Source organism: Podarcis melisellensis (genome assembly GCF_964234715.1).
Source record: "Podarcis melisellensis genome assembly, chromosome: 1".
NCBI classification, from domain to species: Eukaryota; Metazoa; Chordata; class Lepidosauria; order Squamata; family Lacertidae; genus Podarcis; species Podarcis melisellensis.
This window is the reverse complement of record NC_138528.1, coordinates 90,082,019-90,106,850: the sequence shown is the minus strand read 5'-3', so window position 1 is coordinate 90,106,850 and position 24,832 is coordinate 90,082,019. Positions and strand designations below refer to the sequence as shown.

At 42.4% G+C, this 24,832-nt stretch overlaps 1 protein-coding gene and 1 long non-coding RNA gene across 3 annotated transcripts in view; one reads left to right on the top strand and one right to left on the bottom strand.

Moving 5' to 3' along the window:
* The first annotated feature begins 391 nt into the window (after positions 1-391).
* On the top strand, positions 392-23,119 carry LOC309377758. The gene is made up of 4 exons (XR_014171633.1): positions 392-1,038; positions 1,511-1,694; positions 17,779-17,905; positions 20,018-23,119. It is a non-coding gene; the product is annotated as an uncharacterized lncRNA (long non-coding RNA).
* Positions 8,308-24,832, bottom strand: part of SLC15A2 (solute carrier family 15 member 2) — a 68,770-nt gene continuing 52,245 nt past the window's right edge. For both annotated transcript variants that reach the window (XM_081925094.1, XM_081925093.1), the window contains 6 exons: positions 23,128-23,174; positions 18,893-19,003; positions 17,402-17,498; positions 14,929-15,075; positions 12,190-12,294; positions 8,308-9,441 (listed from right to left, as the gene is read on the bottom strand). In XM_081925094.1, the coding sequence (XP_081781220.1) occupies positions 9,265-9,441; positions 12,190-12,294; positions 14,929-15,075; positions 17,402-17,498; positions 18,893-19,003; positions 23,128-23,174 (684 nt within the window). In that variant the 3' untranslated portion in view covers positions 8,308-9,264. The remainder of the gene's footprint in view (positions 9,442-12,189; positions 12,295-14,928; positions 15,076-17,401; positions 17,499-18,892; positions 19,004-23,127; positions 23,175-24,832) is intronic.

Sequence of the window (24,832 nt, the reverse complement as noted above, 5' to 3'; positions counted from 1 at the left end):
TCCTTAACTTGAGCATGTTTGTATATTTGGGCTAGGCATTACCTAGTAAATGTTCCCTGAGGCTCTGAGTCTCCACTACCTAAACTATGCCTTTTTAAAATTATTTATCATTTGTGTTGCACTCTTCACTGAATATTTTTTTTAATCTTCTTTGTTTAGCCTTGCAATAGCTCTGTGAAAAAGGTTAAGAGATAATACTTTGCCCAAGGCACAAGGCCAAAGAGTGAACTGCATGACTGAGTAGAGTTCTGCATTTACCCCTCTCGACTCTATAGCTCTCAAAGAAGCCAGCTTTTCCAAAGAAATAGCAGCTCAGAAAGGGAATTGGAGATTTTTTTTCAAAATGGACGTGATATCTTGGCTATGTCCCGGGGAGGTGTTGGGTGTCCACAGAATGTCACATTTTATTTCCATCGCCTGTCCACAGAGTGTCACTTTGCAACTAGACACGCAGGACTTGACTGCCTATGACAAAATGACATTTTAAGTGAGATCATTGCTAATTGCAGCTGTAGCCGTCAATAAGATTAAAATCCCAAACTCAGGGAGAAGAAAAGGCGAGCCCGTTAATTCATTTTGTACAATGTTTGCAAACTGTCACATCAATAACGCATAATAAGAAAAGCCTGCCCCGAAGTAGTAGGCTCAGTGCGCACACAACACAATGAGCCACTATATGGCCCCCTTGCCATTACCAGTGGCACATTTATTATCATAAAGAGCGGAAAAACAAACTTCCTGGCTGAAAAGCAAGATCAATTTGTACTCAAGCCACTATGCTGGATTCTAAGTGCTGTAATTAAAATGAAGGGCAGATGTTCCTCAAAAGCAACGGCAGACATATAGCCTTGTCATAATGAGGATGTTCTTGCAAGGCTGGCTGTGCAGCCCAACAGCATCGCCATCACTTCTTATTCGTGTGCTCTTTGGACTCTTGGTTCCTCTTTAGGCAGAGAGACAAAGAAGCCAGGTGGCAGATGCTGATGCAGGGGATTAACAAGTGTGCTTCATCCAGCACCAGCCCACCCATGAGGCAAGGTGAGGTGACTCAGGCAGCAGGACCCACAGGGGCAGCAGATCTGTTCTGTATTCCCAAACTCTCTTCTTTGTTTGTAATCTCAGTCTTGATCCCCCTTTCTCTCTGCAGCTGTTATTGGTGTGTGTATGTGAGGGGGTGGATGAGGAGAACAGGACAATGCACATTATGCATAGTCATCCATTTAATGTCATTTTAAATTTGACCCTAAGCAAAATCTTACTTGTATGGTTAGGGGAAAGGGGGGGTTAATAAAAGCCAGTGCATGGATTGCAGAAGTTCAACTCAGTGGTGGTTTTCCTTTTTTTAATCCCAATCTCTTTGGAATTGTATAAATACCTTATGTACCAGCCAAATTGGCTCATCAAATCAATTTATCAGGGGAACCTAATTTAATCTTGCTATTTGATGAAAAGGGTGTCTTTGCGGAGCAGCAAGGCTTTTAATGATTTACTCAGCTTATCCTGTTTAAAGCACCATGAATGTAGTTCGACAGAACTCGAGGGAGCCATAATGGAAAACCATGACGGAGAAGATGGAGGTGTCAGCCCGTTGACAGCTTTATCTGGGAGAAGCTGCAGGAGGAGCCCGGAACAACCGAGGAGAGTGGAGAAATGAAATAAGCATGAGGGCCAATGTCACCATTGGTAACAGACAGGTGAGACTAGCAAATCTACAATACAAACTTTTGTGTAACATGAATATTCAACCAGCAAAAGAGTGATTCTAAGTGCTTCAATGTGGTGGTCGCATTCCACCAGTTGTATTAGAGGAATGCAACACAGTACACCTAATGCGACTGTACCAGAGAGACTGACAGGATGCTGTGTGTTCTTTATATTGCAAAGGGGGAATGAAGAAGGATTTGATGAACTGAACATAAGGATAGGCATGATGCAAACAGCTGTACTAGCGCATGGTTCCAAACTGATAGTTGTGAGCCCTGGCAAATATTTCTTAAGGTGGTACATTTTTATGTGTATCTAGTCACAGGGACTTCATGAGCCACCCTAGCAGTGCAACCCTGTACCCTGAAACTGACCCAGAAATAGGGCAATAAAAACGAAGAACAGGGAAAAATTCAAATCAGTTTGCATTTCAAGCCAAATTTATCAGATCTGCACTTTCTGAAACAGCATGAGTACTGAAACACAGCCATCCTTCAAAATTCATCCTCTCCCAAATTTCATGATGTAATTCTCCAACCAACCAACCCATGTTTACAAAAATGCATATTTTAAGGGGAAATGGGCGCATTTTCTACCAATGAATTATGCTAAACCAAGAGGGTAAGTGTGCATGTAAATAGAATCTGCAAACAAGGCAGGAACCCTGAAAACTCCTCTGGTATCTGCTCAGCTGACATCATGATGACTTCTGATGTGAATGTAGGGAGTGGAATGTAGGGAGTGATGGACGGACAACAAGCTGGCTCCTGCAGCACCTGTTTTACAAAGAGGTCAGTGCAAATCCATTGCTTGCTGCTGCTTAGAAATCTTTCTTGCCAAATTGCTTAGAATTTTCATGAATGGCAGAGAGAGGGTTATGTGTGTGTGTTGGTAATATCTAAAGTCTTCCAGTATTTAATTATATTCTCAGCTTTACAGTCTCATTTTCTCTCAGTTTAATGCGCCACAGTGAATTTGACCTGCTAACAGTTGGTATACCTCTATTTTCCAGGTCAAGCTGCTCTTCCAAAAATGGAAGTGTTCAGTTTGGGGGTGTTCAGCTTATTTCTTTTGTTTTTTGTGATCTAAACGATACCATTGTAAATTTAACTGTACTCTTTCCGGACAGCATAGAAATGCTAAAAAAAAACACCCCCCAACACTTCCAACTTATTTCTGCACCTTTAAAGAGCAGCATTCAATGAAAAACTTTTCATTTCTGCACACCTGAACACTAGCAAAGATGCTTTTAAAAGGCAGACTGACTAGAAACAAAGATGGAAGTACTATGTTTATTATATGGTGGTGATGTGTAAAAAAGGACCTTCTCTGTGGCAGTGTCCCTATTATGGAATGTGTCACTTCTCTGAAGTATGGTTGGTGCTGACTTTTTAATTTTTACTGTCAGATTAAAACTCACCTGTTTACTCAGGTATTCATGGAATGTTAGCGGCACATTTATTTTGAAGAATGAAACCTTTCAAACAGACCTACAACCTTCCTTTCAACTTGCTTTACTTGGAATAACAATTGTGCATAAAGAACTTTTAATATTCTTCCTTGGGGTGGCATGTACGGAAATAGTTGTGTGATGGCACACTGCCTTGGGCGTGAACACTGAAGCTTGGTACTCAAAGCATGGACAATAGCCCTGGCTGTAAAGCTGATGTGCCAGATTCATGTGACCAAAGGGAATTCTAACCCCCACCCCACCCCACTCTTTTCCATAATGTGTGGCAACCATTTTGGGACTATGTGTGTCCAAAAGATTTTGTTTATAACCCCCGAGATCTCATGGAAATATGTGGAAAGATTTTTTTTGGAGCAAACTGTAATAATTTGATTTTATATTTTTAAGCAATGTGGCTGATGTGTTTTGAGTTAGGTTGTTTTATGTGCGATGTGAAAAATGAAAATCAATGAAATCTTTTTATTTATTTTCAGAATGAAGCCTGTCTATTCTTTTGAAGTTATTTACTGTGGGTTTATTAAATCCCTGCTGATATATACAATGGTTTGGAATTTGATGTATTAATGGTTTGAAGTTCAAGCATTTCATTTTGCTATACCCCTCCCTGGGATAATTCTTTGATGAAAGGTGGGTTGGAAGTATTGAAAAATAAATAAATATTGTGTTGAATAAATGTAAACTGAATCAGATTTCTTCCCCACTCCTACTGAGGCTTTAATCAATGAGGGAATGTGGGGAAAGGATCTGTAAGCTGCAGGTGTTTATTTGCAAGCAGAGTCTGCTTATATTTTCTGGATGGAAAGGGAAGAGTAGAAGCCACAGCAATTCTGATTTGAAGGCCCTTGGGGGAGACCAGGGGTGGGATTTGCCTAAGGAGTCTGGTCAGTGTGAGCCCTGCATATGAGGGCTTCTGCTTGCAAAATGGAACTGTCCCTTTCCTCTCTCCGTGCCTCCTGGCGCCCTGAAATTGGCTCTGGGGGAGGGGGGTCAGGAGAACCCCCAGAACGGTGAATGGAGGGAGAAAAGGTGGGATTGTTGTTCTGGTTGGCAAATTGCAATGCTTGTGTTGATGGGACGCTCGCCACTGAACGACACTGAATTCCACTAATGCTCTAATGCTAACAGGTCTTGCAGGATCTCTAATCCAGATCTTTGACATTTTTGAAGGCAGGGTGGCGGACAACTTCTGACCTTACAGGCATTGCTAGACTCCCATCATCCCTGACCACTGACTGACCATGCTGGTTGGAGCTGATGGGAATTGGAGTCCAGGAACATTTAGAAGGCCACGGGTTCCTCACTTCTGTATAGCTAACCCTGATGACTCTGAAACAGGGAACATACAGAGATTTGTGGCAGTGATCATGCTGCATTGTGAAACTGGGCTTTTTAAGGGTTTTGAATCTCATCAGTGAGCAGGATAAGATGTTGAGTTGTTGTTTTTCAACCTCTTATTGTCTCTTCTACCACTTTTTGCAGATATCTATTGGCAAAATCTGAGACAGGGGGTATATTTGGCAATATGAATGGAAAATAAAGAGTCATGTTGCATGTAAAATGGCTCTTTTATGATATTGGAACTGGATTCCTTTAATTAAAGCTCTGCGTGTGCGACAATCTGTGCTCCCTGACTGATTCTGGCTCCCTCTGCCCCCTCCCCTTGTAATTTGATTGTTGTTGTTGCTTTTAGCAAAGGAAGAGCTTTTGGAAATTATGTGGTTTTAAAGAGTATCTCATTGGGCAGTGGCATTGCCTTCTGCAGATAAACCTTTTATTTTACAACAAAATAAAAGTTCCCAATAATTTTCATTCATCAGGTGCCATGTGTGTTCCAAAAGCCAAGTACCCAAATTGAAGGCTTATAAAAAATTAAATGCTCCAGTAATTTAAAATCATGTCTGCTAGTGCTAACCAGTGCTGGAATTCATCTGTTCCTTCAGGCATGGGATTTGGGATGAGTGGGTAAGAGGCCTATTTTCTATGTGTGCTTCAATTTGGAAGCAGCTCATGGAAGCATCACACTCGTGCAGTTCAGCTGTTGCAGAGCTAATTTGCAATGTGTCATAAAACAGAATTAGGAAAAGCAAACAAATTTCTTGAAGAGCAAAGAATGTGCTCCAGTAATCCCCAAACATAATGGGCATAAACAGAGAAAATGGAAAACAAGTGAAACTTCACTTGTGGGTAGCCAGTAGCAAACAAGAGCACAGGGCTCCTGAACATTTAATAGTCATGTTGAAAAGGAAATCTCAGCATGTGTAGTTTTCAGTGTGCAATTTATGGGCTAATTCCGTTGGTGTTAAAAGTCAACTTGCCAAGAGGGGGGTGCAAGCAAGCAGGTGGAGTGGCATGATCCTTCAGTGAGATAGCATGTATGTTTATTGGCTATATAGTTGTGAGGGAGTTTTCCTCTTAATGCTTTGTTGAATGTCTCTGTTTTGTACACATGAAGTAAGGGAGGACTTGTCCACACTTCCATTTGTCCTGTGCCTAGAAAGCAGAGGCTTGTTGTTGCTTTCTAGGCATGGTTTTCTGTTTGCCCCACCACATTCCCTGGGGAAGCCCATTCTGTTGTTGTTGTTGTTGTTAAAATTTGCATACCATCCTTCATCTGAAGATCACAGGGCAGTTCACAACACAAAAACATAAAATGAGAACCCAAAATACATAATAAAACAGAAACAGACCAACAAAGGTCTAGTCCTAGAGAAATGTTTTCGCCTGGTGCCTAAGGATATGTCATGAAGGCACCAGGTGAGTCTGCCTGAGAAGAACATTCTGCAAACAGGAAACCAGCATAGGCCCACATTTAAAAGCCCTTTGAGCATTTGGGGGCCCCCCCTCAGAGTTTCCCCCATGAAAACCCACTCTTTGTCGCACAGTTGGAACAAACATCAACTCAGGCTTTAAGTGGATTGCCATTTAAAGAAGCAGCAGCTCCGGATTGACCTTAAAGAGAATGGTTGTTTGTTTGTTTGTTTGTTTGTTTGTTTGTTTGTTTGTTTCAGCCGAAACTCATCAGAACTGAGTTCCGGCAACTCTCTGGTGGGCGCCATTGCCTTTATAAGGGAAAAAGAGAGGTGTTCACGGTGAGTTCCAGCACCTCTATTTCTAGAAAAATAGAGCTAAGAACTTCCATCAGCTGAACTTAACCTCTAGCTGAACAAACTGACTCCTTCTCTTAAGATTCTATTCATCTCAAAGATACAGTCACATACATCATCATTCTTCAGGGGGCTGAAGAATAGAATTGAGGCAGTGGCATGGAGATAGGGCTGGTCTGGATGCAAGGGAGAGTTGAAAAAAGGAAGGAGGAGGCAGGGAAAAGGGCTGATAGTGAAAATTAGAATTGCAAAAAAGAGGGAGTAGGAAGCATGGAAATAAGGGTGAAGATGAAAGCAAGGGTGCAAAAGGGAGTGCTGAATAGGAGGGAATGGTGGTTTCATAGTTGAGTAGGAGATGAAAAGGGTGCTGAGTAGTTGCAATGCATGGGAAGAGGAAGATGCAGGGGGTTTCCATGGGGGTGGTCTCTCTGTAAGTGGGTATTGCACAAAAGGAGGGAGAAGGGTAGGCACGGATACAAGGGTGAAGGTGTAAATGGTGGTGCTGTAGAATAGAAAAGTAGCTTAAAATATATTGGGAAGGTGAAAGGGTGCTTAGTAGTTGCATGGGGTAGGAAGAGGAAGCACTGGGTGGTTAATGTGGGGGGAGTAGTGATGGGGTTAGCAAGTAAAGAGAAGCCGGCAGAGCCCTACCTGCCACCAGTCTTTTTCGAAAGGTAGCAGGGAGAGAGCAATTCCTATCCATCTAGGGTAGGCATAAGAGCTGGGCCAATAATTATGAGGCTATAACTTTCAAGCACCAAAATATCTCATGCTTGTACAAGCTGAGAAATTGGACAATTATATTACAAGCCTCCTGGAAGTTGCACTTCTCGACATTGCAAAGAAATAGATGCATCTCTGATTAATTCTCTTACAAGAGCCAAAAGCATCATTTATGCTCTTATCTGCCTTCCTCTGAGCCTGAAGAACAGTAAGAGATAAGAAGATACATATTTTTTTTTGCACAAACATGTAAACCCTGGTGCTCTTGTGCCCCAACTTTTAACATATCCTGATCCAGCAATTGTTTATGGGTTTTGAAGCTTGTTAGAGATGCATCCTCCAGATACTTTCATCCTCAATAACTTCTCAATTTAGATCTGTTGTGCACGCTGATCATGTTCCTTCAGTGAAGTGAATGGGGAAGCTTGCAAATGCAAAAGCTTTGTGTATACATCAGAGCAGAAGTGGAATTCTGGAGAGGCTATGCAAGTGTTTCTACTGACAGCAATTACTATTACTCAACTTCCACATAACCACTACGATCCATATATTTGTGTTGATGGATCTTCATAGCATTATTTGTTGTTTGTTTCCTGCCGTGTCTCATAAGACAGCTTACTTGGGGCTTATCACAGCAACCCTGTGCGGTAGGATAGACTGAGAGTTTGTGTCTAACCCAAATCTAGCCAATATACTTCACTGACTCACTTGGGATCTGAATTCAGGTCTCTCTAGTCCAAGAGTCACTGTGTGAGTGACAATTTGCTGTAATAAGAGAAACAGATGGATAAAAAGTTACACACGGCTTGCATGCCAGTCTCTATGTGGAAATGTTTTCTGCTCAGAAAAATTGTCACATTTTAAAGAGCTTATTACTTGAATAGCGATATTCTTAAGCAACAGTCTATGATCAGTTGATCCACGTACAGTAAAACATACAAAATCAAAGCACTCTTCTGGCCAAGTCACTAGAGCTTAGTGAGCAGAGCATACAAATACTGTATCTCAATCCACAGTCTTAGACTATCTGGAAAGTCTTACAGGCATATGCTCCATGAGTGGATAATTCGAAGAAACACAGCTTTGCAAAATGTTGGATTATGAAACAAACCAAACATTACTTTAATATTGTGATAAGGAACCAGATTTGTTTTAACAGCACTAACACCAACACTGAGGTGTAGCGCTTTTTTCTGTGGCTGCTCCAGGGTATGATGTACCAGCACCATTTTCCTCCAGATGTTAAAAGTGTGGCACATACTGTAACAACTTCGTTGTGACTAATGGCACCTTTTTTTTCTTTAAAAAAAAAAAGGACAGCTGAGGTGTATGTGCTGATTTTCATTGGAACTACAGCACTCAGAGTGGTGAGACTCAGTTTAGCATCGTGCCTGGTAGTTAGTATTAGGTGGAGAAAAACAACTTCCCCTTAATGCCAGTTGCCACATTTTGGGGTGGTGTTCTACTATGTTGTACTCAGAGTAGACCTACTGAAAATAATGAACCTAACTTAGTCATGCACATTAATTTCAGTGGGACTACACACTGAGTAAAACTTAGTTGAAAACCATTCCAGGTCCCAACAGAAACAGCAGTGCCAACACCTCCCACATTAGTGTTAGAACTTTGTTTTGTTTTAAAGATCAGGTTGAAGATTCCATGAGGAGAGCTGCTGAAAGAGGGGCTCTTGGGGGTAGAGTGGGGTTCGGTCAGGGATACATAGGTAAGCAAGCTTCATAAACCACTCTGGATTGTGACCTATTGCTTTTGTCTGCCTGTAATAGCATGTTGGCACAGAAATGGAACTGAGCCGGAAGGGTGAATTATAACATACTTGATCACACACACCCCTTAGATTTTATCCATTGATGCATATCTTGAATATTTTTTTATGCATTACTTTTATGCTCTCCAGGTTGTTTCACTCATTCATTTCTTCAGAACTTTGCAAATAAACACGACCTATTGTTTGAGATGATGGTCACTCACCACATTGTGTACATTTGAGAATAACTACTCCAACTGCTTGGTGGGGCTGGAAGGAATGGGCAGATTTGAAACCGCTTTGCATCTATTCTTAATGCTTCGTGTCCAAGGAGTTTGTTCACATTTATTCAGCCGACTTTAAAAGAGCCTATTTTGCCCTTTCCCCTGAACATAATATATTTTGTGAGATGCCATCATGAAAAATAAATCCATTTCCTCCACATCTTGTTAAAAGAGAAAGGCCACAAAATCCCATGCCAGTGTCCACAGCCGCCTTTATAGCTCTGCTTTCTTGGTAACAAGCCCAATCATATTTTTACTGTTTGATGTCCCTTGTTGGTCCTCTCTGGCAAGGAGTTCTTCTGGGTCCATGCTGGTGTAAAAATATCCCATGATGGAGAAAATAATAAACACGATAAAGAGCAGTGCAGCAAAGAGGACAAACTCGAGCCACTGGAGAAAGAAGAGTGTTTTGAAAAAAACAAAAAATTAATATTTATTTGCCAACAACACTTACATATTGATCTTCTTCCAGCTGTACAGAAGCTTAGTCAAACTATTTCACTTCTAGTTACCAGCTGCATATGGCACCTGGAAGTGATAGAGGAGCAGAACTTTGCAAATCACTCTCACAGGGCCAAACTAGATGCAATTTATAGGACACAATTTGGTCTTTTTGCTTTAACCAATAGCTGGTGTGCCTCCTTCCCCCAAACACCAAGCCTCAATGGGACTGTGACATGGGGGATAGGGATGGCGTCATCCCTTTGCATGCGGCCCCATTGCAGTACTGATCTGGATTAGGGGTCCTGCATTGAATACTTACATTGGAGGAAAGCTCCAGTTTGCTCCGGTTTCCAAAATGGCTCAGGAATGTGAGCATGGAAATCCTTCGGAAGACCATATAGCTAAACTGCTGCTCTTTTCAGTGCATGTGTGGCATGGGGGGGGGGGGAACCTGTGTGATAACCCAATTTTTCAAAATCCACATTGTGTTTTATTTGGGGAATATTTAGGGAGGCTAAAAACAGGGATATGCTATCCTGAAGGGCAGAATTTTGGCATTTTGGCCTCTGAGGGGAGTTACTGGAATTACGATAAGTTCACCGGTTCTCATGACCACAGCAAAATGTCGCTGTGTGTATGTGTGTTTGGGAGAGGACTGAGATAACATGAGCAGCTGTAGTTGCAGATGTACCATAAGGGGCAGAAGTCCAGGTTCCCACTCAGCAGAATGAGCTGTATGGCCACAAAATGCAGTAGAGCTGGCTCAGCGTATTTTGCACTAAGTGCAGTAATACACATTACCAACTAAGTAGCCCCACCCCCAACCCACCATTATGTCCAAAGTTTAAAAACACTTAATTGCACACAGGAGTTCTTCTGTGCAATAAAAGACAGTCATATGCTGGAAAATGAGACTAAATACACACATTTAAAGCATACACACACCACTAAAGGATCCTTGGAACTGTGGTTTCTTAAGGGTGCTGGGAATTATAGCTCTGTGAGGAGTGAACTACAATTCACAGGACTTTTGGGGTGGGGCAAGTGCTTTAAATGAATGGTTTGTAGCCTTAGTGTGCATGAACTTGATATTGTCATATAGAAGCAAGGTCATGCATCATGTGAGCTGGCAGGTAGAGTCAAATGAATCTAGTTTAATTAGTTTTCTTATTTCCCCCCAATGTCCTTCCTGTGAACATTTCCCAGCAATATACATCTATTGTTACTGGTACAGATTGGAACAACACATGTGCTCAGCTAAATGCCCTGGCATTAATTTTTTTTGGTGTGTGTATGTTATTAATTTGTGAGGGAGGACACTAAATTGGATGGCACACTAATTGCATTCTATTCTCCTTGTTGTGTCAGCTCTATTGCTTTATTAGTTAATTGCTCATTTGCTCAGTGGCCTTTCTCTCCATTATGTAGGTTAATCAGTTATTTTTTGTGATGTATCTCTTCCCCTTTGTACAAGTTACTTATTTCCGCATTCATTACTTCTGGGCTATATACTGGGGCCATAGGTAGGCAAGTGTCCTAATCATACACATTAAACTGTCGGCAACAATCTAGGTTATAAGTCTCTCTGAGCATTTTAAATTAGCACTTGGAAGGAGGATTTGGTTTCCACTGGTTGTACCCAGTGCTTTCTTTGGTTTTTTTAAAAACAGTATTGCTGGTAGTCATATCTTGATCATCATGGTTGCAGCACAAAATGACTATCATGGCAGCCAAAAAAGAAAAAAAGATAGTACTCTGTACTGGTGAATATCATCCATTAAGGTACTCCATACCAGGGAGTGCCATCACAAAAAAGAGCACTAGCTGTGCCTATTCTTTTGGATATGCCTGAATCCACACCTTCTCCTGTTCACTGACATATGTGCCACACTCACAGAGAAAATGTTGTCCGTCATACTAAGATGCTGTGTCCTTTACAGAAGTTGAAGTGATAGTTAGGAAGGATGGTCCATTTTAGAACATTCCTCTTCGACACAACATGCATTCTTGCCTCAATGGAAGGATGTCTTTCTTTGCATGAAGAAAGTCCTGCGTCTTTGGGTATGCATTCATGTTTCACGGATGGAGAACCTGTGGCCCTCCAGATGCTGCTGGAATACAACTCCCATAATACCTGATTGTTCACCGTGGTTGCTAGGCCAAATGGGAACTGGATTCCAATGACATTTGGAGGGACACAGATCCCTATCCCTGGTGTAAACAAATGTAATGTGTGAACTGGACAATCAGGTGCAACTGTGATTAAGCAGATTTCTTCTCACTATATTGGGGATTGCCAGGTTAATCACCAGTAAAACCAAGTCTAGGAAATAAATAGGTGAGTGACTGCCATTTCCATCTTACCCTGTACTCTCTTCTTTAACTCCCAAGGGTCTAATGCAAAGAAAATGCCTTTCCCATCACCCCCTACCTAATCCTTTTTACTGGACAGGACAGGGATTGCTCCTGAGCATAGAAAACATACCTGAGAACTCCAATCATCCCTGCCAATTCACCATGTTGACTGAGGCTCATTGGATTTGGAGTCCCAACAACATATGAAAAGCCACTAGTTTCTCCACCCTTGTTCTGCAAGAATGGCTGCCAAATGTACTGAAAGCAGATCAGAATGTCCTGTGGAGTGTTACTCACAACTCCAGCCTAGTGCCATGGTTAATTTATTCTATCCCATACCTGTTCCATTGGTGCAGCCTGGGCAACAACAAGCACAATCGCATTTCCAAAGGCCACGGTTAACAGCCAGCCAGCCTGCAGCACTGACTTCATGCTGGCAGGAGCCTGAAAAGAAAGGAAGAAAACCAGGAAGATTAGTCCATTCCCAAACACTGAGAAATTTCCTCAGCATCCTCACTGAGTACTAAGCTGCAGACTGCACTCAACCACTTTCCTGTTTTGCGATGGAGTAAGCAAATCACCTCATGGCTTTGTGGGCCAGTTACAGATCAGTATGTATTCCTTAGTTACTTGGTTCAACACCTGATGATTCACCAGGACCGGCCTCTATCATCAGGCAGAATGAGGTGGCCGCTTCTGGCAGAAGATGCAGAAAGGGAATGGTGGTGAGGCATTGGAGGACAGGGCTGTGTCCACCATGTGGCCTGACCTTCAGCCCTTAAGTTAGTTTGCTGCCCTCATGTGAAGTAAAGGACATTTAAAGTTAAAGTTAAATTCCCTTAATAATAAATAGTGGTGGTGGTGGTGGTGGTGATATGCCACTCCAATCAGCATCTGTACATGTAATGGTAGAGGGTGGGGATGGTAGAACACCATTTACCTCAGGTACCAAAATGCTTTTGAGTGGCCCAGTGACTTGCAGACAGATGTGTGAACTGACTCAGCTGAATAACACTATATCATTCTGAGGTAATGTGAAGTGATCTGGAAGTCTTTGCTGAGGTGTCTGATATGTAATGGCTCATTCACATCTGACCATCACAATCTGATGCTGCGGCCATCGAGCGATGAGCATTTATGTGTGTATAAATCAATCAACCCTGAGGCATGGCAGAAAATGGCACTGAGGTATATCAAGGGGATTTTGAGAACCAGCACATACTTCCTCTGCCCTCCAGCAGCTCTCATGTAAGCGTCATCCTACCTGCCTGTGTCATGTGTGGGTTATCTCTGTATTCTCCCAGGGGCCCCAAGAAGAGACTTCAGGAATATAGGAGAGTGGAGAAATACCACATAGCTTTTGAAATCAATGTGGCTGTTGAAATGCCCTGTGGTTTTCTTGGATGTTTGAGGGAAGCAGCATAGGAAGCTGCCTTATACCAGGTTTGCTTATCTTAGAGTTTTTGCTCTGACTGATAGAATCTCTCCAGGGTGTCAGGCAGGGATTTTCCCTTATCACCAGCAATCTGATCCTTTAAAAAAATATATTGGATAGACCAGGAGCCCTTCTGCATGCAAGGCATGTGCTCTGCTACTGAACAATGGCCCCTCCTCATTGCACACAAATAAGAACTAATCTGTCAGCACAATACAAAAGAAACGAGAGAGAGAGAGAGAGAGAGAGAGAGAGCGAGAGAGAGAGAGAGAGAGCACATGACTCAAGCTAACACTGCTCCCAATTATATTCTGTCCCATATTGCTATAAACCTAATATGTTTCTAGACCTTAAGTTTTAAAAGGATTACTCAGGATTACTTTTTATATACTAGTTCCCCCCCCCCATCACCTAATAAATTTTAAAACACCAATAGTGTATTGTGATAGCCAAAGCGAATGTTTCCATTTACTCCTGGAACCTTTAATACAGGAGGGTAATTGCTTCCATAGAATTTGTGTGGGCTGTAGTTTCTACCCACTTGACCTAGTTTATAATAGAATTATGAAATTTGTTATGACGGGATGTAGTGATGGCAACCCACTTGGATGGCTGTTATATGGGACAAGTTCATATGGCTATAGTCAAAATGGCTATATACTACCTTCAGTCTTTGAGGCAGTGTGCCGCTGTATACCAGTGGATGAGGATAATGATCTGTAAAGGGCTATTATGCTCATGTCATGCTCGTGGGCTTCCCACAGACCACTGTGAGAACAGGATGCTGAACTCGATGCACCTTTGGTCTAATCCAGCAGGGCACATCTTATGTTCTTATTGTGCCAGATCTTCTGGTCACTGCATTCAATCATCATGTCCACACAAGGAGATGGAGAGCAGAGAGATGTACATATTAATAGATCAGGACTGCAGTCCAAGGCACACTTTACTTGCAAGTAAATTCACAGTAAATTTGGTCAGGATTTTGGTGCAAGTCTACACCATAGGCGCCGACTCCATGGGGCCTGAAGGGGCCCGAGCCCCCTCAAAAATTCGTTTGGGGGGGCTCTGCCCCCCCAATAATTTAAGAAAATTATTGGTTATATTATGCTTTGTAAAATCACAAAATTATGTTGGTATTTTTTATTTTCCTTGTTTGACGATAGTTACCTTTTAAAATACATTCAGTAATGAGTTAAAACAAAGCCACTCCCGATCTAGAGAGGGGGTGGGGTTGCGGGCTCTCGACCCATCAACAATCTCGCGGGGCTGGCGTCAGCCCAGCGGGGATTCCCCCTAGCTCATTAATATTCACCGCCCACGGCGGCAGCCAATCGGCTGCCGCAAAGGGCGGGCCCTCACGGGTTCACTTAAGGTCAGGGCAGCCCGGGGCTTGCCCCTTTCGTTCCCCCAGCAGCAGCGGTTTGGAGGTCTTGGGGCCCCCCAATATTTTTTATAAGTCGGTATGGGCCCCCCCAATATTTTTTATAAGTCGGCGCCCCTGGTCTACACCAAACTTGCAACTTGTTCTCTGTTCTCTCAGACTTTGGAAGACCTGGCAAAGTACAGCTTTCTATCCTGCCCTTCTCCTCATTAAGCACATGAGATTTCTTATTTTCTTCTTTGTGCTCTACATACATTACCTGGGAGTAAGAGAAGGCAATGCCTGTAATGGAAAACATCACTTCTCCAGCTGATATTAACAGGTACTGTGGGATCTGCCATGAAATATGGACATTATTGGCTGAGATGTCTTCTGTCTTCCATGCTTGGAGGGACTTTGTAGAAGTCTAAGTTAGGAGGGGGAAAAAGTCACGATGATTAGGTGATGTTAATGCAGAATCTATGTTGGCGTGTGTGGGGAGAGGAAAGGTTTTCTTTTGAAGACTGAAGCAGCATTCTCCTCCTGGGCCCACTAAACAACTGTGAACTCTGCCAGTGGACTGAAATAAAGTCACATTAAAAGCATCAGCAAACTCTGCTTTTACCGGGAAGGTGCTGGAATTGTTTATGAGATGCATTTAATCACCATAAAGGGAAAGACAACAAGAAGGCCTGTTTTAGAAGGCTAAAAGGGGTGAGCAGTAATTGTGTGCATTACTCATTGGACTATGGAGAAATGTCACAAACACCTTCAAAAGAAGTTTGATGTTGACAAAAGATTGGGCATAGAAGATAATGATCCTAGCTATTTACATACTGCAGTTCAGCCATATTGCAGCACCATATGCATAATTTAGCTTCTTTATGCATATGCCACAAAGCATAATAGATCTGGAAGCTGAACAAAGCATACTGTTAATTGCAACAGCCAGATTGTAGAAGATCAGTCACTTGGTCAATAATAAGAAGAATAGGTATATAATGAGAAGACATACAGCCAGCAGAAAACAGGCCAGATTGACTTGAGTGCTATCAGTGGCAGTTCTTTACCATCCTGATGCATACTGCTAAACTCTTGATTGTTCATACTGTTATAAATCTAGATCCCACATTATTCTGACTGCAATACATAAATGCACAATACATACTCCTCAGTATAATACAATTACATTTACTTCAGGTCTTTCACATCTACCAACTCTACCAATCCAGAACATAACTACTTGCAGATAAAGACTAATTCACACAATAGAAATGATGAATACATATGTGTATACTTCATTGCTTGGAATGTGTGATAAATTTTACTTGTCTATTTTTGTTCACAGTAGAGATGAAAGAAAGCATTGCTTTCTGTTCCTCCCTGTATTCACGGCATGCAGCACTGTTTCCATTCTGCTGCAGTTCAACTTCTGTCAAAAACTGTCATTTGTCTCACTCTCTGCTGCAGTAAAATTACATAACCAACGTAATTTACATAATTAAGTTGTATAAGTTATGTTGTCACTATCTTATTCCACCCCATTCTTTTCAATGCGAATAAAATCCAATGCAAATGCATGTGTGTGTGTGTGTGTGTGTGTGCGCGCGCGTGCGCGCGGTGTTAATCAATAAATCATTTTTGAAATGAAAGCAAGAACAATAGTGGATACAAATTGTATTTTGCTGGATTGATTTCCATTGTGGACATGGGATGAATAAATGAGTACTGTATTGGAAATTCCTGCTCCTGATTGGCCAGTCTCATATTGTGTCCCAAGAAACAGTTGACAGAGCTATGGATAACAAATTGTGAAGTATTAAATATTCAGTAACAAAACAAAAACAAAAAACTGGACAATCTATGTCAGACCCTCAAGAATTAAAAGCAAAAATTTAATTTCTGCTGGGCTGTGTCTATCCATTCATATGTCTGTTCATTCATCCATCAGTTCATCAGTGTGTTTATCACAAATTCTATGCATATTTATTCAGAAGGAAGTAACAAAGTGTTCAATGGGGCTTGTTTCTGGGTAGACAAAGGATAATTCTTCTACACTGAGGCAGCTGCCACCATCTTAATTTTCCCAGAATGCCTCTGGGTCCTATGTCATGATCCAGAGGTGTCTGAGGAAATTAAGTAGAGGCTGCAGCTGCCTGATGTGCACAGGGCCTTTTAAAAAAAGTTTTGTCATTGGCATCTGTGGGCAGCATTTGCCAGACCTGCAATTTGCCAGACCTGCCAGACCTGCAATCCATGCATGTCTACTCAGAAGTAAATCTCACTCTGTTCAGTAGGGATTAAAAAGGTAAAGGTAAAGGACCCCTGACAGTTAAGTCCAGTCGGACTCTGGGGTTGCGGCACTCATCTCGCTTTACTGGCTGAGGGAGCCAGCGTTTGTCAGCAGACAGCTTCCGGGTCATGTGGCTAGCATGGCTGGCAAAACCAGAACAGCACACAGTACCTATTTATCTATTCACACTTTGATGTGCTTTTGAACTGCTAGGTTGGCAGGAGCTGGGACTGAACAATGGGAGCTCACTCCATCGTGGGGATTTGAACCACCGACCTTCCGATCGGCAAGCCCTAGGCTCTGTGGTTTAGACCACAGCGCCACCCGCGTCCCTAATAAATCCACATAGGATTTCAGCCAGACACCCACTGAGGTCAATGTGGGAGACAAGTACATGGCCTTGACTTCAGTGGCTGAACATTGGCTGGAAATGGCATGCAAGAGTCAACGGGCAACTTACGTTTGTTATAACAACTGTATATGCTGCTCCAAAATCAAGAAGGCCCAGGTGCAGGATGAATTCTTCAGCTCCCACTCTGCATTTGACATTGTTGTATCTTGATATGACAAAGAGGGAACACAATAGTTCCTGGTTAGCCACTCATGACTGAAAAGCACAGGGTGTACCCATTAATAAGATCCTTCAAGCTGATTGAGGGCATTGTATAACCCATGTTTCTGGTTCTGTGTTAAGTACAGTGTGTTATTAGCATTTTAATATTCTGTTGTTTTAGGGACAGCTGAAGAAGGGCACTGATCAAAAACAATTGTGCATTTATTTTGCATTGTATAGTAAATTGCCAGAATTGTTGAAACTTTTATTTCTTTATTTTCCAGCTCTGGTTTTCTTTAAAGACAGGGAAGAGGAAGAAGAAGAAGAAGAAGAAGAAGAAGAAGAAGAAGAAGAAGAAGAAGAAGAAGAAGAAGAAGAAGATACATCTTAGACCCTGTTCTGCATGTGCAGGTAGGCAAAATTGCAGAGAAGCAATACAGATTTGCCAGATGCCTGGTTTGGTTTTACTAATTTCCGCAAGGCTTACCAACCATAAGGACTGGAAGAAGAATAACTTTTTGTACTCATCTTTTTCACACATACTAATTTACTCAGGAGCAAGATGAGATGCACAATGAACATGCCTTTCTTGAAAAGAGACCACTGCTTAGTGGAAGAGCATCTGTCTTGTAGGCAAAAGGTCACAGGTTCAATCCTGGGAACCTCCTGTTAAAAGATCTCTGAGAGCAAAGCTGTTAAAGACCTGCGTGAGAGCTCCTGCTAGCCACACTAGAAGGATTAATACACATCATTTGTTTATCAGGCCCAATATTGTTCACTCTGACTGGCAATGGCTTTCTATGGTTTCAGGCAGAGGTCCTTCACATTACCTGTTACCTGAACCTCTAAACTGCAAATGCCAGGAGTTGAACCTTGGACTTTCTGCCTACAGAGCATGCGCTGTACCACATGGTCCTTCCTTGTTGTCAAGAAAGGATCAGAGCTGTCAGTTCTAACAATGCTGAATTTCCTTGTTATGGACTATGTGGGAAACTGTGATGCCTGCCTTGGACTGGTAGTGCTTAATCCCATCATACATCTACATGATCACTTATGGATATTCCATGCAGTCATTTCAGGCTGGGAAAGCTCTATGTGAGCTTCATTCTTAAACTCAGTGGAGCTTTGTTGTTGTTGTTGTTGTTGTTTGCTTCTTGGAGTGTAGGCTATCCACTGAGTTGCCTAGCCCAGATCATCCGCACTGTGTACTTCTCTTCATCTGATTAACTGGATGGGAAGGTATTTGGAAGATATACCTGGGGAAACTAGACCAGAACCATACCTTATAATAACAAGAAAGAGCCAAATTTCTAGTGAACTGACCCAGAGATATCACAGAGAGCCCCCAAAGAGAAATGGGTGCTAGCTCAGAGCATGGAAATGTTGACAGCATCTCACCTTCCCCTTGCCAGGGTCCTGTAGCTTGAAACACCGTAACTTTTGTTAATACTGACAAAATCCTCATTGCCAAGAGTGATGTTGACATCCAGGTCCAAAGAATTAATGAATCTGAAAGGAAACTTGATTTCATCATGACAGAAAGTGAATAAAGCAAAAGAAAGCACCAGATATTTCACTGGAGGCATGCAATCTCTTTTTAAAGGGGGCTTCATCTATCTCTTAATTTTTATGATAGTCTTGCCACCAGAAATACTACCAATTAATCACAGATTACAGTATCCCTATACATTTAACCCCTTGAGACAATGCAATGGTGCCCTTTTCCTTTCTAGGAGAAATAAAATGATTTGTGTGGGTAATTCTATCTAAGAAACTCAGTGGGGTGGGATGGCTGAGGGGGGCAGGGATGGAAACCTTAACCAAGGGTGCTAAACATTACTCTCCTTCATGATACTACTCCAGAAAGAACAATTTCCTATTGGCTATATTAGGCAAACACTATGTTTTTGAGAAGGCACTGGGTAAGTTCCAGAGTTGTATGATTACTTATTTCAGAATGAAAAAAACACACAAAATCTCAGAGTTCAGGGGCATCACTATGGCTCCATGCAGAGGATGTACAGCAGGGGGTGGGTGGCTAGTAAGCTCTGATGCTTGTGATTCTCAGCAAGGCATCTGCCCAAACATCTGTCCAAAACTGGATGCTGAACAACAATTGTTATGCAACTGTTATCCAACTATATCAGACCTGCACAACTCATGACTGACCAAGCTGAGCATAGCCCACCAGGTCCTTGACAAATCTACTCTGTTTTGCAGTCAACAGAGGTGAAAGGGACCTTGAAGGTCACCTGGTGCAACTCCTGCTCAATACAGAACCTTCAGAGCATCTGTGGCAATGGGCTACCTCCTGCTTAAATACATCCAGTGAAGGGCAGCCTTTTGCATGGTTTGCACAACTCATACAATTAGCAGGGCTTTCCTAACAGCCAAGAGTGTTGTTTCCCTGCACAATGCCACCCACTGGTTCTAGTGGGGCAATGAGAATATCTTCTGCCTGACATCCCTTCACATTTCTGAAGAGACTGCTACCATATCTTCCCTTAATCTTTTCTTATATAGGCAGGCAGCAGAACAGGAGGTTTGCTGTGACCCTAGTGAGCCACCATACATGGCTGCATTTGGCTTGAGTTACTAACTGTGCAAGCCTGACATCTGCTGATTTGAAAGAGACCTTCCTTCAACAAACCAGAATGGAATTTCTAACATTGGTAGGAAACACAAACCTGCATTATGATTTCCAGTGTCCTCCCTCCTGAAATTCTATCTATTCCTTTTTGTGCTGGCTTAATTTTGCTAGCAATTTAAATAGAATGCTCTATGAACAAGACAGGGTGAATATGTCTTGGGCTGGGGTGAAATGGATCCCATTATATCTTAAATATTTCATCTGGGAGGGTAAAGAAACTGTAGGAACATTTTGGATAAATCCCAGCTCAGCACAGTTTATGAACATTTGCTGGTTCCATGGCACAGCGCATACTTGTATGCTAAAGTTCCCAGGTTTGGTCTCGCTTTGTCAATTAAAGGACTGTGTAGGGTTCCCAATTGTGGGGAGGATTTCCTCTAAACATGGAAATGTTGAGGGTGAAGCCAACAGGGACATTGTGGGACCCTCCTCATATTATTCACCCAAACTTTAACAGAACGCCTGAATGGCATATTGCAATTCCTTACATCCTCCTGACCTGGAATCCATTGGTTGTATCCAATCCAGTCCAGTCAAATCCAACTGCACAGCCCCTTTTCCTCCCCTCCTTCTGCACCCCCAAAATCTACTCCATAAGGTTCCCCAGCCCTCTAAAGCAGATTCTGAGGTTGCACAGGTGAGAGGAGGGGAAAGTTTTGATGTGCAAGTCAAAGTCTGCTATGTGGCTGGAACACCAGCACTGGGTACAGTGCCAGATCTCCAAAGTGGGGTTAAACTCAACAATGAAGATTTAGTTTTCCCATAAACTTTACAGTGTTCCAAGTCCTAAATAAGCTGAATAGATCTGTCCAGTCTCATGCAAAATGGTAAGCTTCTTTCCATATATTTTCCATTTTCCTTGCAGCTAAGGACTAGAACCGAATGAGCATCAGCAACCATGTAAACCAGGTGAGTTGTTCCCTGCTCCTTTTAGGTAATCACAGTGTAGACTGTTTCTATTCCTTGCACAATGCAAAGAAAGAAAAAAACATTATGGTCTAATGGCTACAGATCTGAACTATCCGGGATTCCACCCACCCCACCCACCGCTTTCTGCAGAATGATGGAGGCTCTGATCCCTAGAGGTGGGCAGTGGACTGCAACACAACAATAATTAGGATAAGAGAAAAAATGGAATTAATTATTGCAATTGATTAATTCATTAATCACAGGCTTTAACAGAGGTTGTAATTTAAAAGACATATTTTCCCTTCCAAAGAGTGTTCAACAGAAACAACATTTGTAATAAGCAAACTGTGTAGAAGTCTCCACTCAAGTAAGGTTTTACAGATGACTTTCCCAATGAATTATGTGAATTGTTATTCAGATGGAAGGGGTGCTCTTTCCTTTATTAATACTCTCAGAATTATCTTCAGTTAATCAGTTTAAAAGCAAGACACATTGCAGGACTAAGAATAAAATAAGGAACAGGTATAAGCAATATGGCAAGCTTGCATTTCCTTCTTTAGAACATTATTTTGGTGGGGTAAGGTGGGGGTGGGGGCTGGCTTTCGGATGTTGTTGGAGACTCCAACTCCCACTAGCCCCAACCAAGTTGTCAGGGATGATTGGAGTTAAAACCCAGTAACTTCTGTGTGGAGAGACACAGGTTCCCCTCCCCTGTCAACTCTCATGAGCCTCAGCCAACATAGCCAAAAGTCAAGGATTATGGGAGTTGCAGTTCACTGATACCGAAATGGTTTCCCATCCTTCACATAAGGTCACTCCCCTTCACCCACATTTCAATCTTGGGCCACTCTGAAGGAAGCATTTCTAATGCCATTCAGGCTTGCATGGTGGATTCATGAACTGTATTACTGCTATACTACTACTACTACTACTACTACTACTACTACTACTACTACTGATACCCTGCCCATCTGGCTGGGTTTCCCCAGCCACTCTGGGTAGCTTACAAGACTGAACCAGAATACCTGACTAGTGCAGCTGTCTCTCTGAGCCTCTTCACAGTTTGCATGGCAATCATGTTTGCTGCAGCAACATCAAAACTGTGTGTGCCACATGAAACAGGGGGAATCTGGCATGGGAAACATGAATTGCTAAACACTAAACACTTGCTAAACACTTAGGGATGTACCTGATTGGTGGCTGATCTCCATCCCTGAATATTTAGAAATGCATGCATTCTCCCTTTACATATCTGCTATGCGGAACGCTTGTGTAGCCAATTATGGCCAATGACATACTGCAATAGGCAGGAAGGGCTAGGGAAAGGCTTCTACCCCCGAGCAACAACCAAGACATACACCCATGCAGGGACATATTCTGGGGTTGTCATGACTGGGGGCACTTGCCAAGGTTTACACCTCAGCAAGGAGCCCACTGCCAGTCCTCTGGTCCTGCTCCACTCCCCTGTTGATGTCTCCGCCTGTTCACATGTACTCTTCCAAGTTTACACACAGATTGTCAAGAGCTGCAGACTCCCTCTCCTTCTGGACGGCACAATGGATCGGGACCAGAGGGAAATGGCGATTGACTGACCCACTTGGGAAGGTGACCCACTGAAGGCATCTTGTCCAAATGCTTTGCAAAACATGGAGAAAACACAGCATCCTTTCCCTGGGTGGAGAGAAGCAGCTGCAAGGAGCCAACTGAATTCAGCGTTGTATAGATGTGTGTGATGTGGCTGCTTCAGAGTGCTCAGTGGGAACTGCTGCAGTGGTTCAGCAGATGCATATCTGCACCATTTGACTTCCCTGCCTCCACCATCACCTTGCATTTCCTACTGCTAAAGTTCTCCTCTTCTTTGGTCACTGCTTAGTGGTAATAGACTCTTCCTACTACTTCCTACCTTTACACTCTCACTGGGTGCAGCCATAGCAAGCATAATTGCCATATAGTACAGCTTTCATTTGAAACACACTGATGAGGCCCAAGCTCTGGCTGAGCCTGTGTTAATGGCTTCTGTCAAAGCATGGAATTAGAGCAGCAAAGAAACAGGTCACCCAAATCCAGTTCACACCTCACAGCAGACATGCCTTCTGATGGCTTTCCCCCCATATCTTTAATCTGAAACCAAAGGAAAACAAAATCAGTACATGATTTCTGCATACATGCAGGCTTTCCAACGAGCAAAGAATTTGTAAATAAAAATTAAAAAAAACCATGGGTTCTGAATGTGAACTTATTAAATGGAAGGAGATGTTTGAAATGCTCTTTTTATCAGATCCTACACGGCTTGATTTCTGGTAGGAAGGTTCCTATCCAATTCATAACCTACCAGGCTTGCACTGGTGCAAATGACAGGCAAGGCAACTTTCTCATCTCGCTAAAGCTAAAGGCTAAAATGGGACCCTGTTTTGCCCAGGCATGCATTGATCTGCTTTGTGACGAAAGGAGGTGCTTCACCAGCTGCACTTAGGGCTCATCCAGATGTTCTTTTGTGCCCAGCGCTTCCCCCCAAAAATCCGACTCTTTACCACTGAATTGGAGCAAACAGCAATCAGCAGAAAACCCAAATTACTGTTTGTTATGATTTAGCATTAAACGGTGGATTTTCCTGGGGCAGGGGGCAAAAAATGAAAAAGTGAAACCAAACAGTTGGACACAGAGCTTTAAAGTGCAGGGCAAAAGGTAAGTGTGAACAAGCCCTTAGTTTCCACAAATCATGGAGGAGTGGAGAAGAACACCAGGGTCTGGGTCAGCACTGAGTAGAGAAAGAAGTGGTGGAGAAGTACACACTGAAGCATTGCAGTGAGTCCATGTGATACCACATGTCTGGAGGGCCTCTGGAGCAGGACTCTTCAACCTTTCCATCCACCTTTAACCCAAACATGCACTCAGAGACCCAGTTCTTAATTTTTAAGCATGCATTTTTTTGGTGAAGTGCTGCCATTGTGACCCACCTTAGATCAGGCTGTGACCCTGAAGTGGGTGTCCCGACCTATCAGTTGAAAACCAGAGGTCTAGACAAGTACGTAGCACCTTATATACATTTCTCAATTCTAAATAGCAGATGAATATTTAATGGACTGTCTGTGACCTTTCTTTCCTACAGAATGGTTAAGGCCTAAGCTTTATCACTGCAGCATAGCAGATCATGTTGCTTAAGAAATTGAATGCATAAAGTTTTTTAACTGAAGGTTAGGGGATGAAAGCTGCAGGAGGGGAATGGTGTGAAATCTCACACAAATCTGAAGAATGGAAGATACTATCCAATTACATCCTTCCACTATTGGAAGTTTTCCATCAGCAGAGGGATACAACTGGATACAAACCACAGTTACTTCTCATTAACAGGGCTGAGAAGAGATATGCATTGCTGAATTTTCACATATTCATCCAAAATAGCATTTTTAAAATCTGAACAATTTTTTTAACCTGCAAGTTTCTAGATAATGGTTGTAATCTCTATAATATCACTCCATAAACTGAGTGTGCTACACAGAACTTTCTCAGGGAACACAAACAGGACTAGTGAGAGGACCCCTTTTGTCAGTAACAATTCCAACAGCTGGGCAGTCCTTTACACTTAATGTACACTGTAATGACTTTTGGAAGAGGGTTTCTTCCCAACCTTTTCACTTCCATGTCTATAAAAGGCCTTTGAGTGCTGCATGGCTTATATTTGGTAAATAGACAATAAATTGTAAAAGGAATAGTAGATAAACATGATTAATAATGAACAACTAGTTTGCAAACAGTCCACAGCAGCATTTCCCTTGATA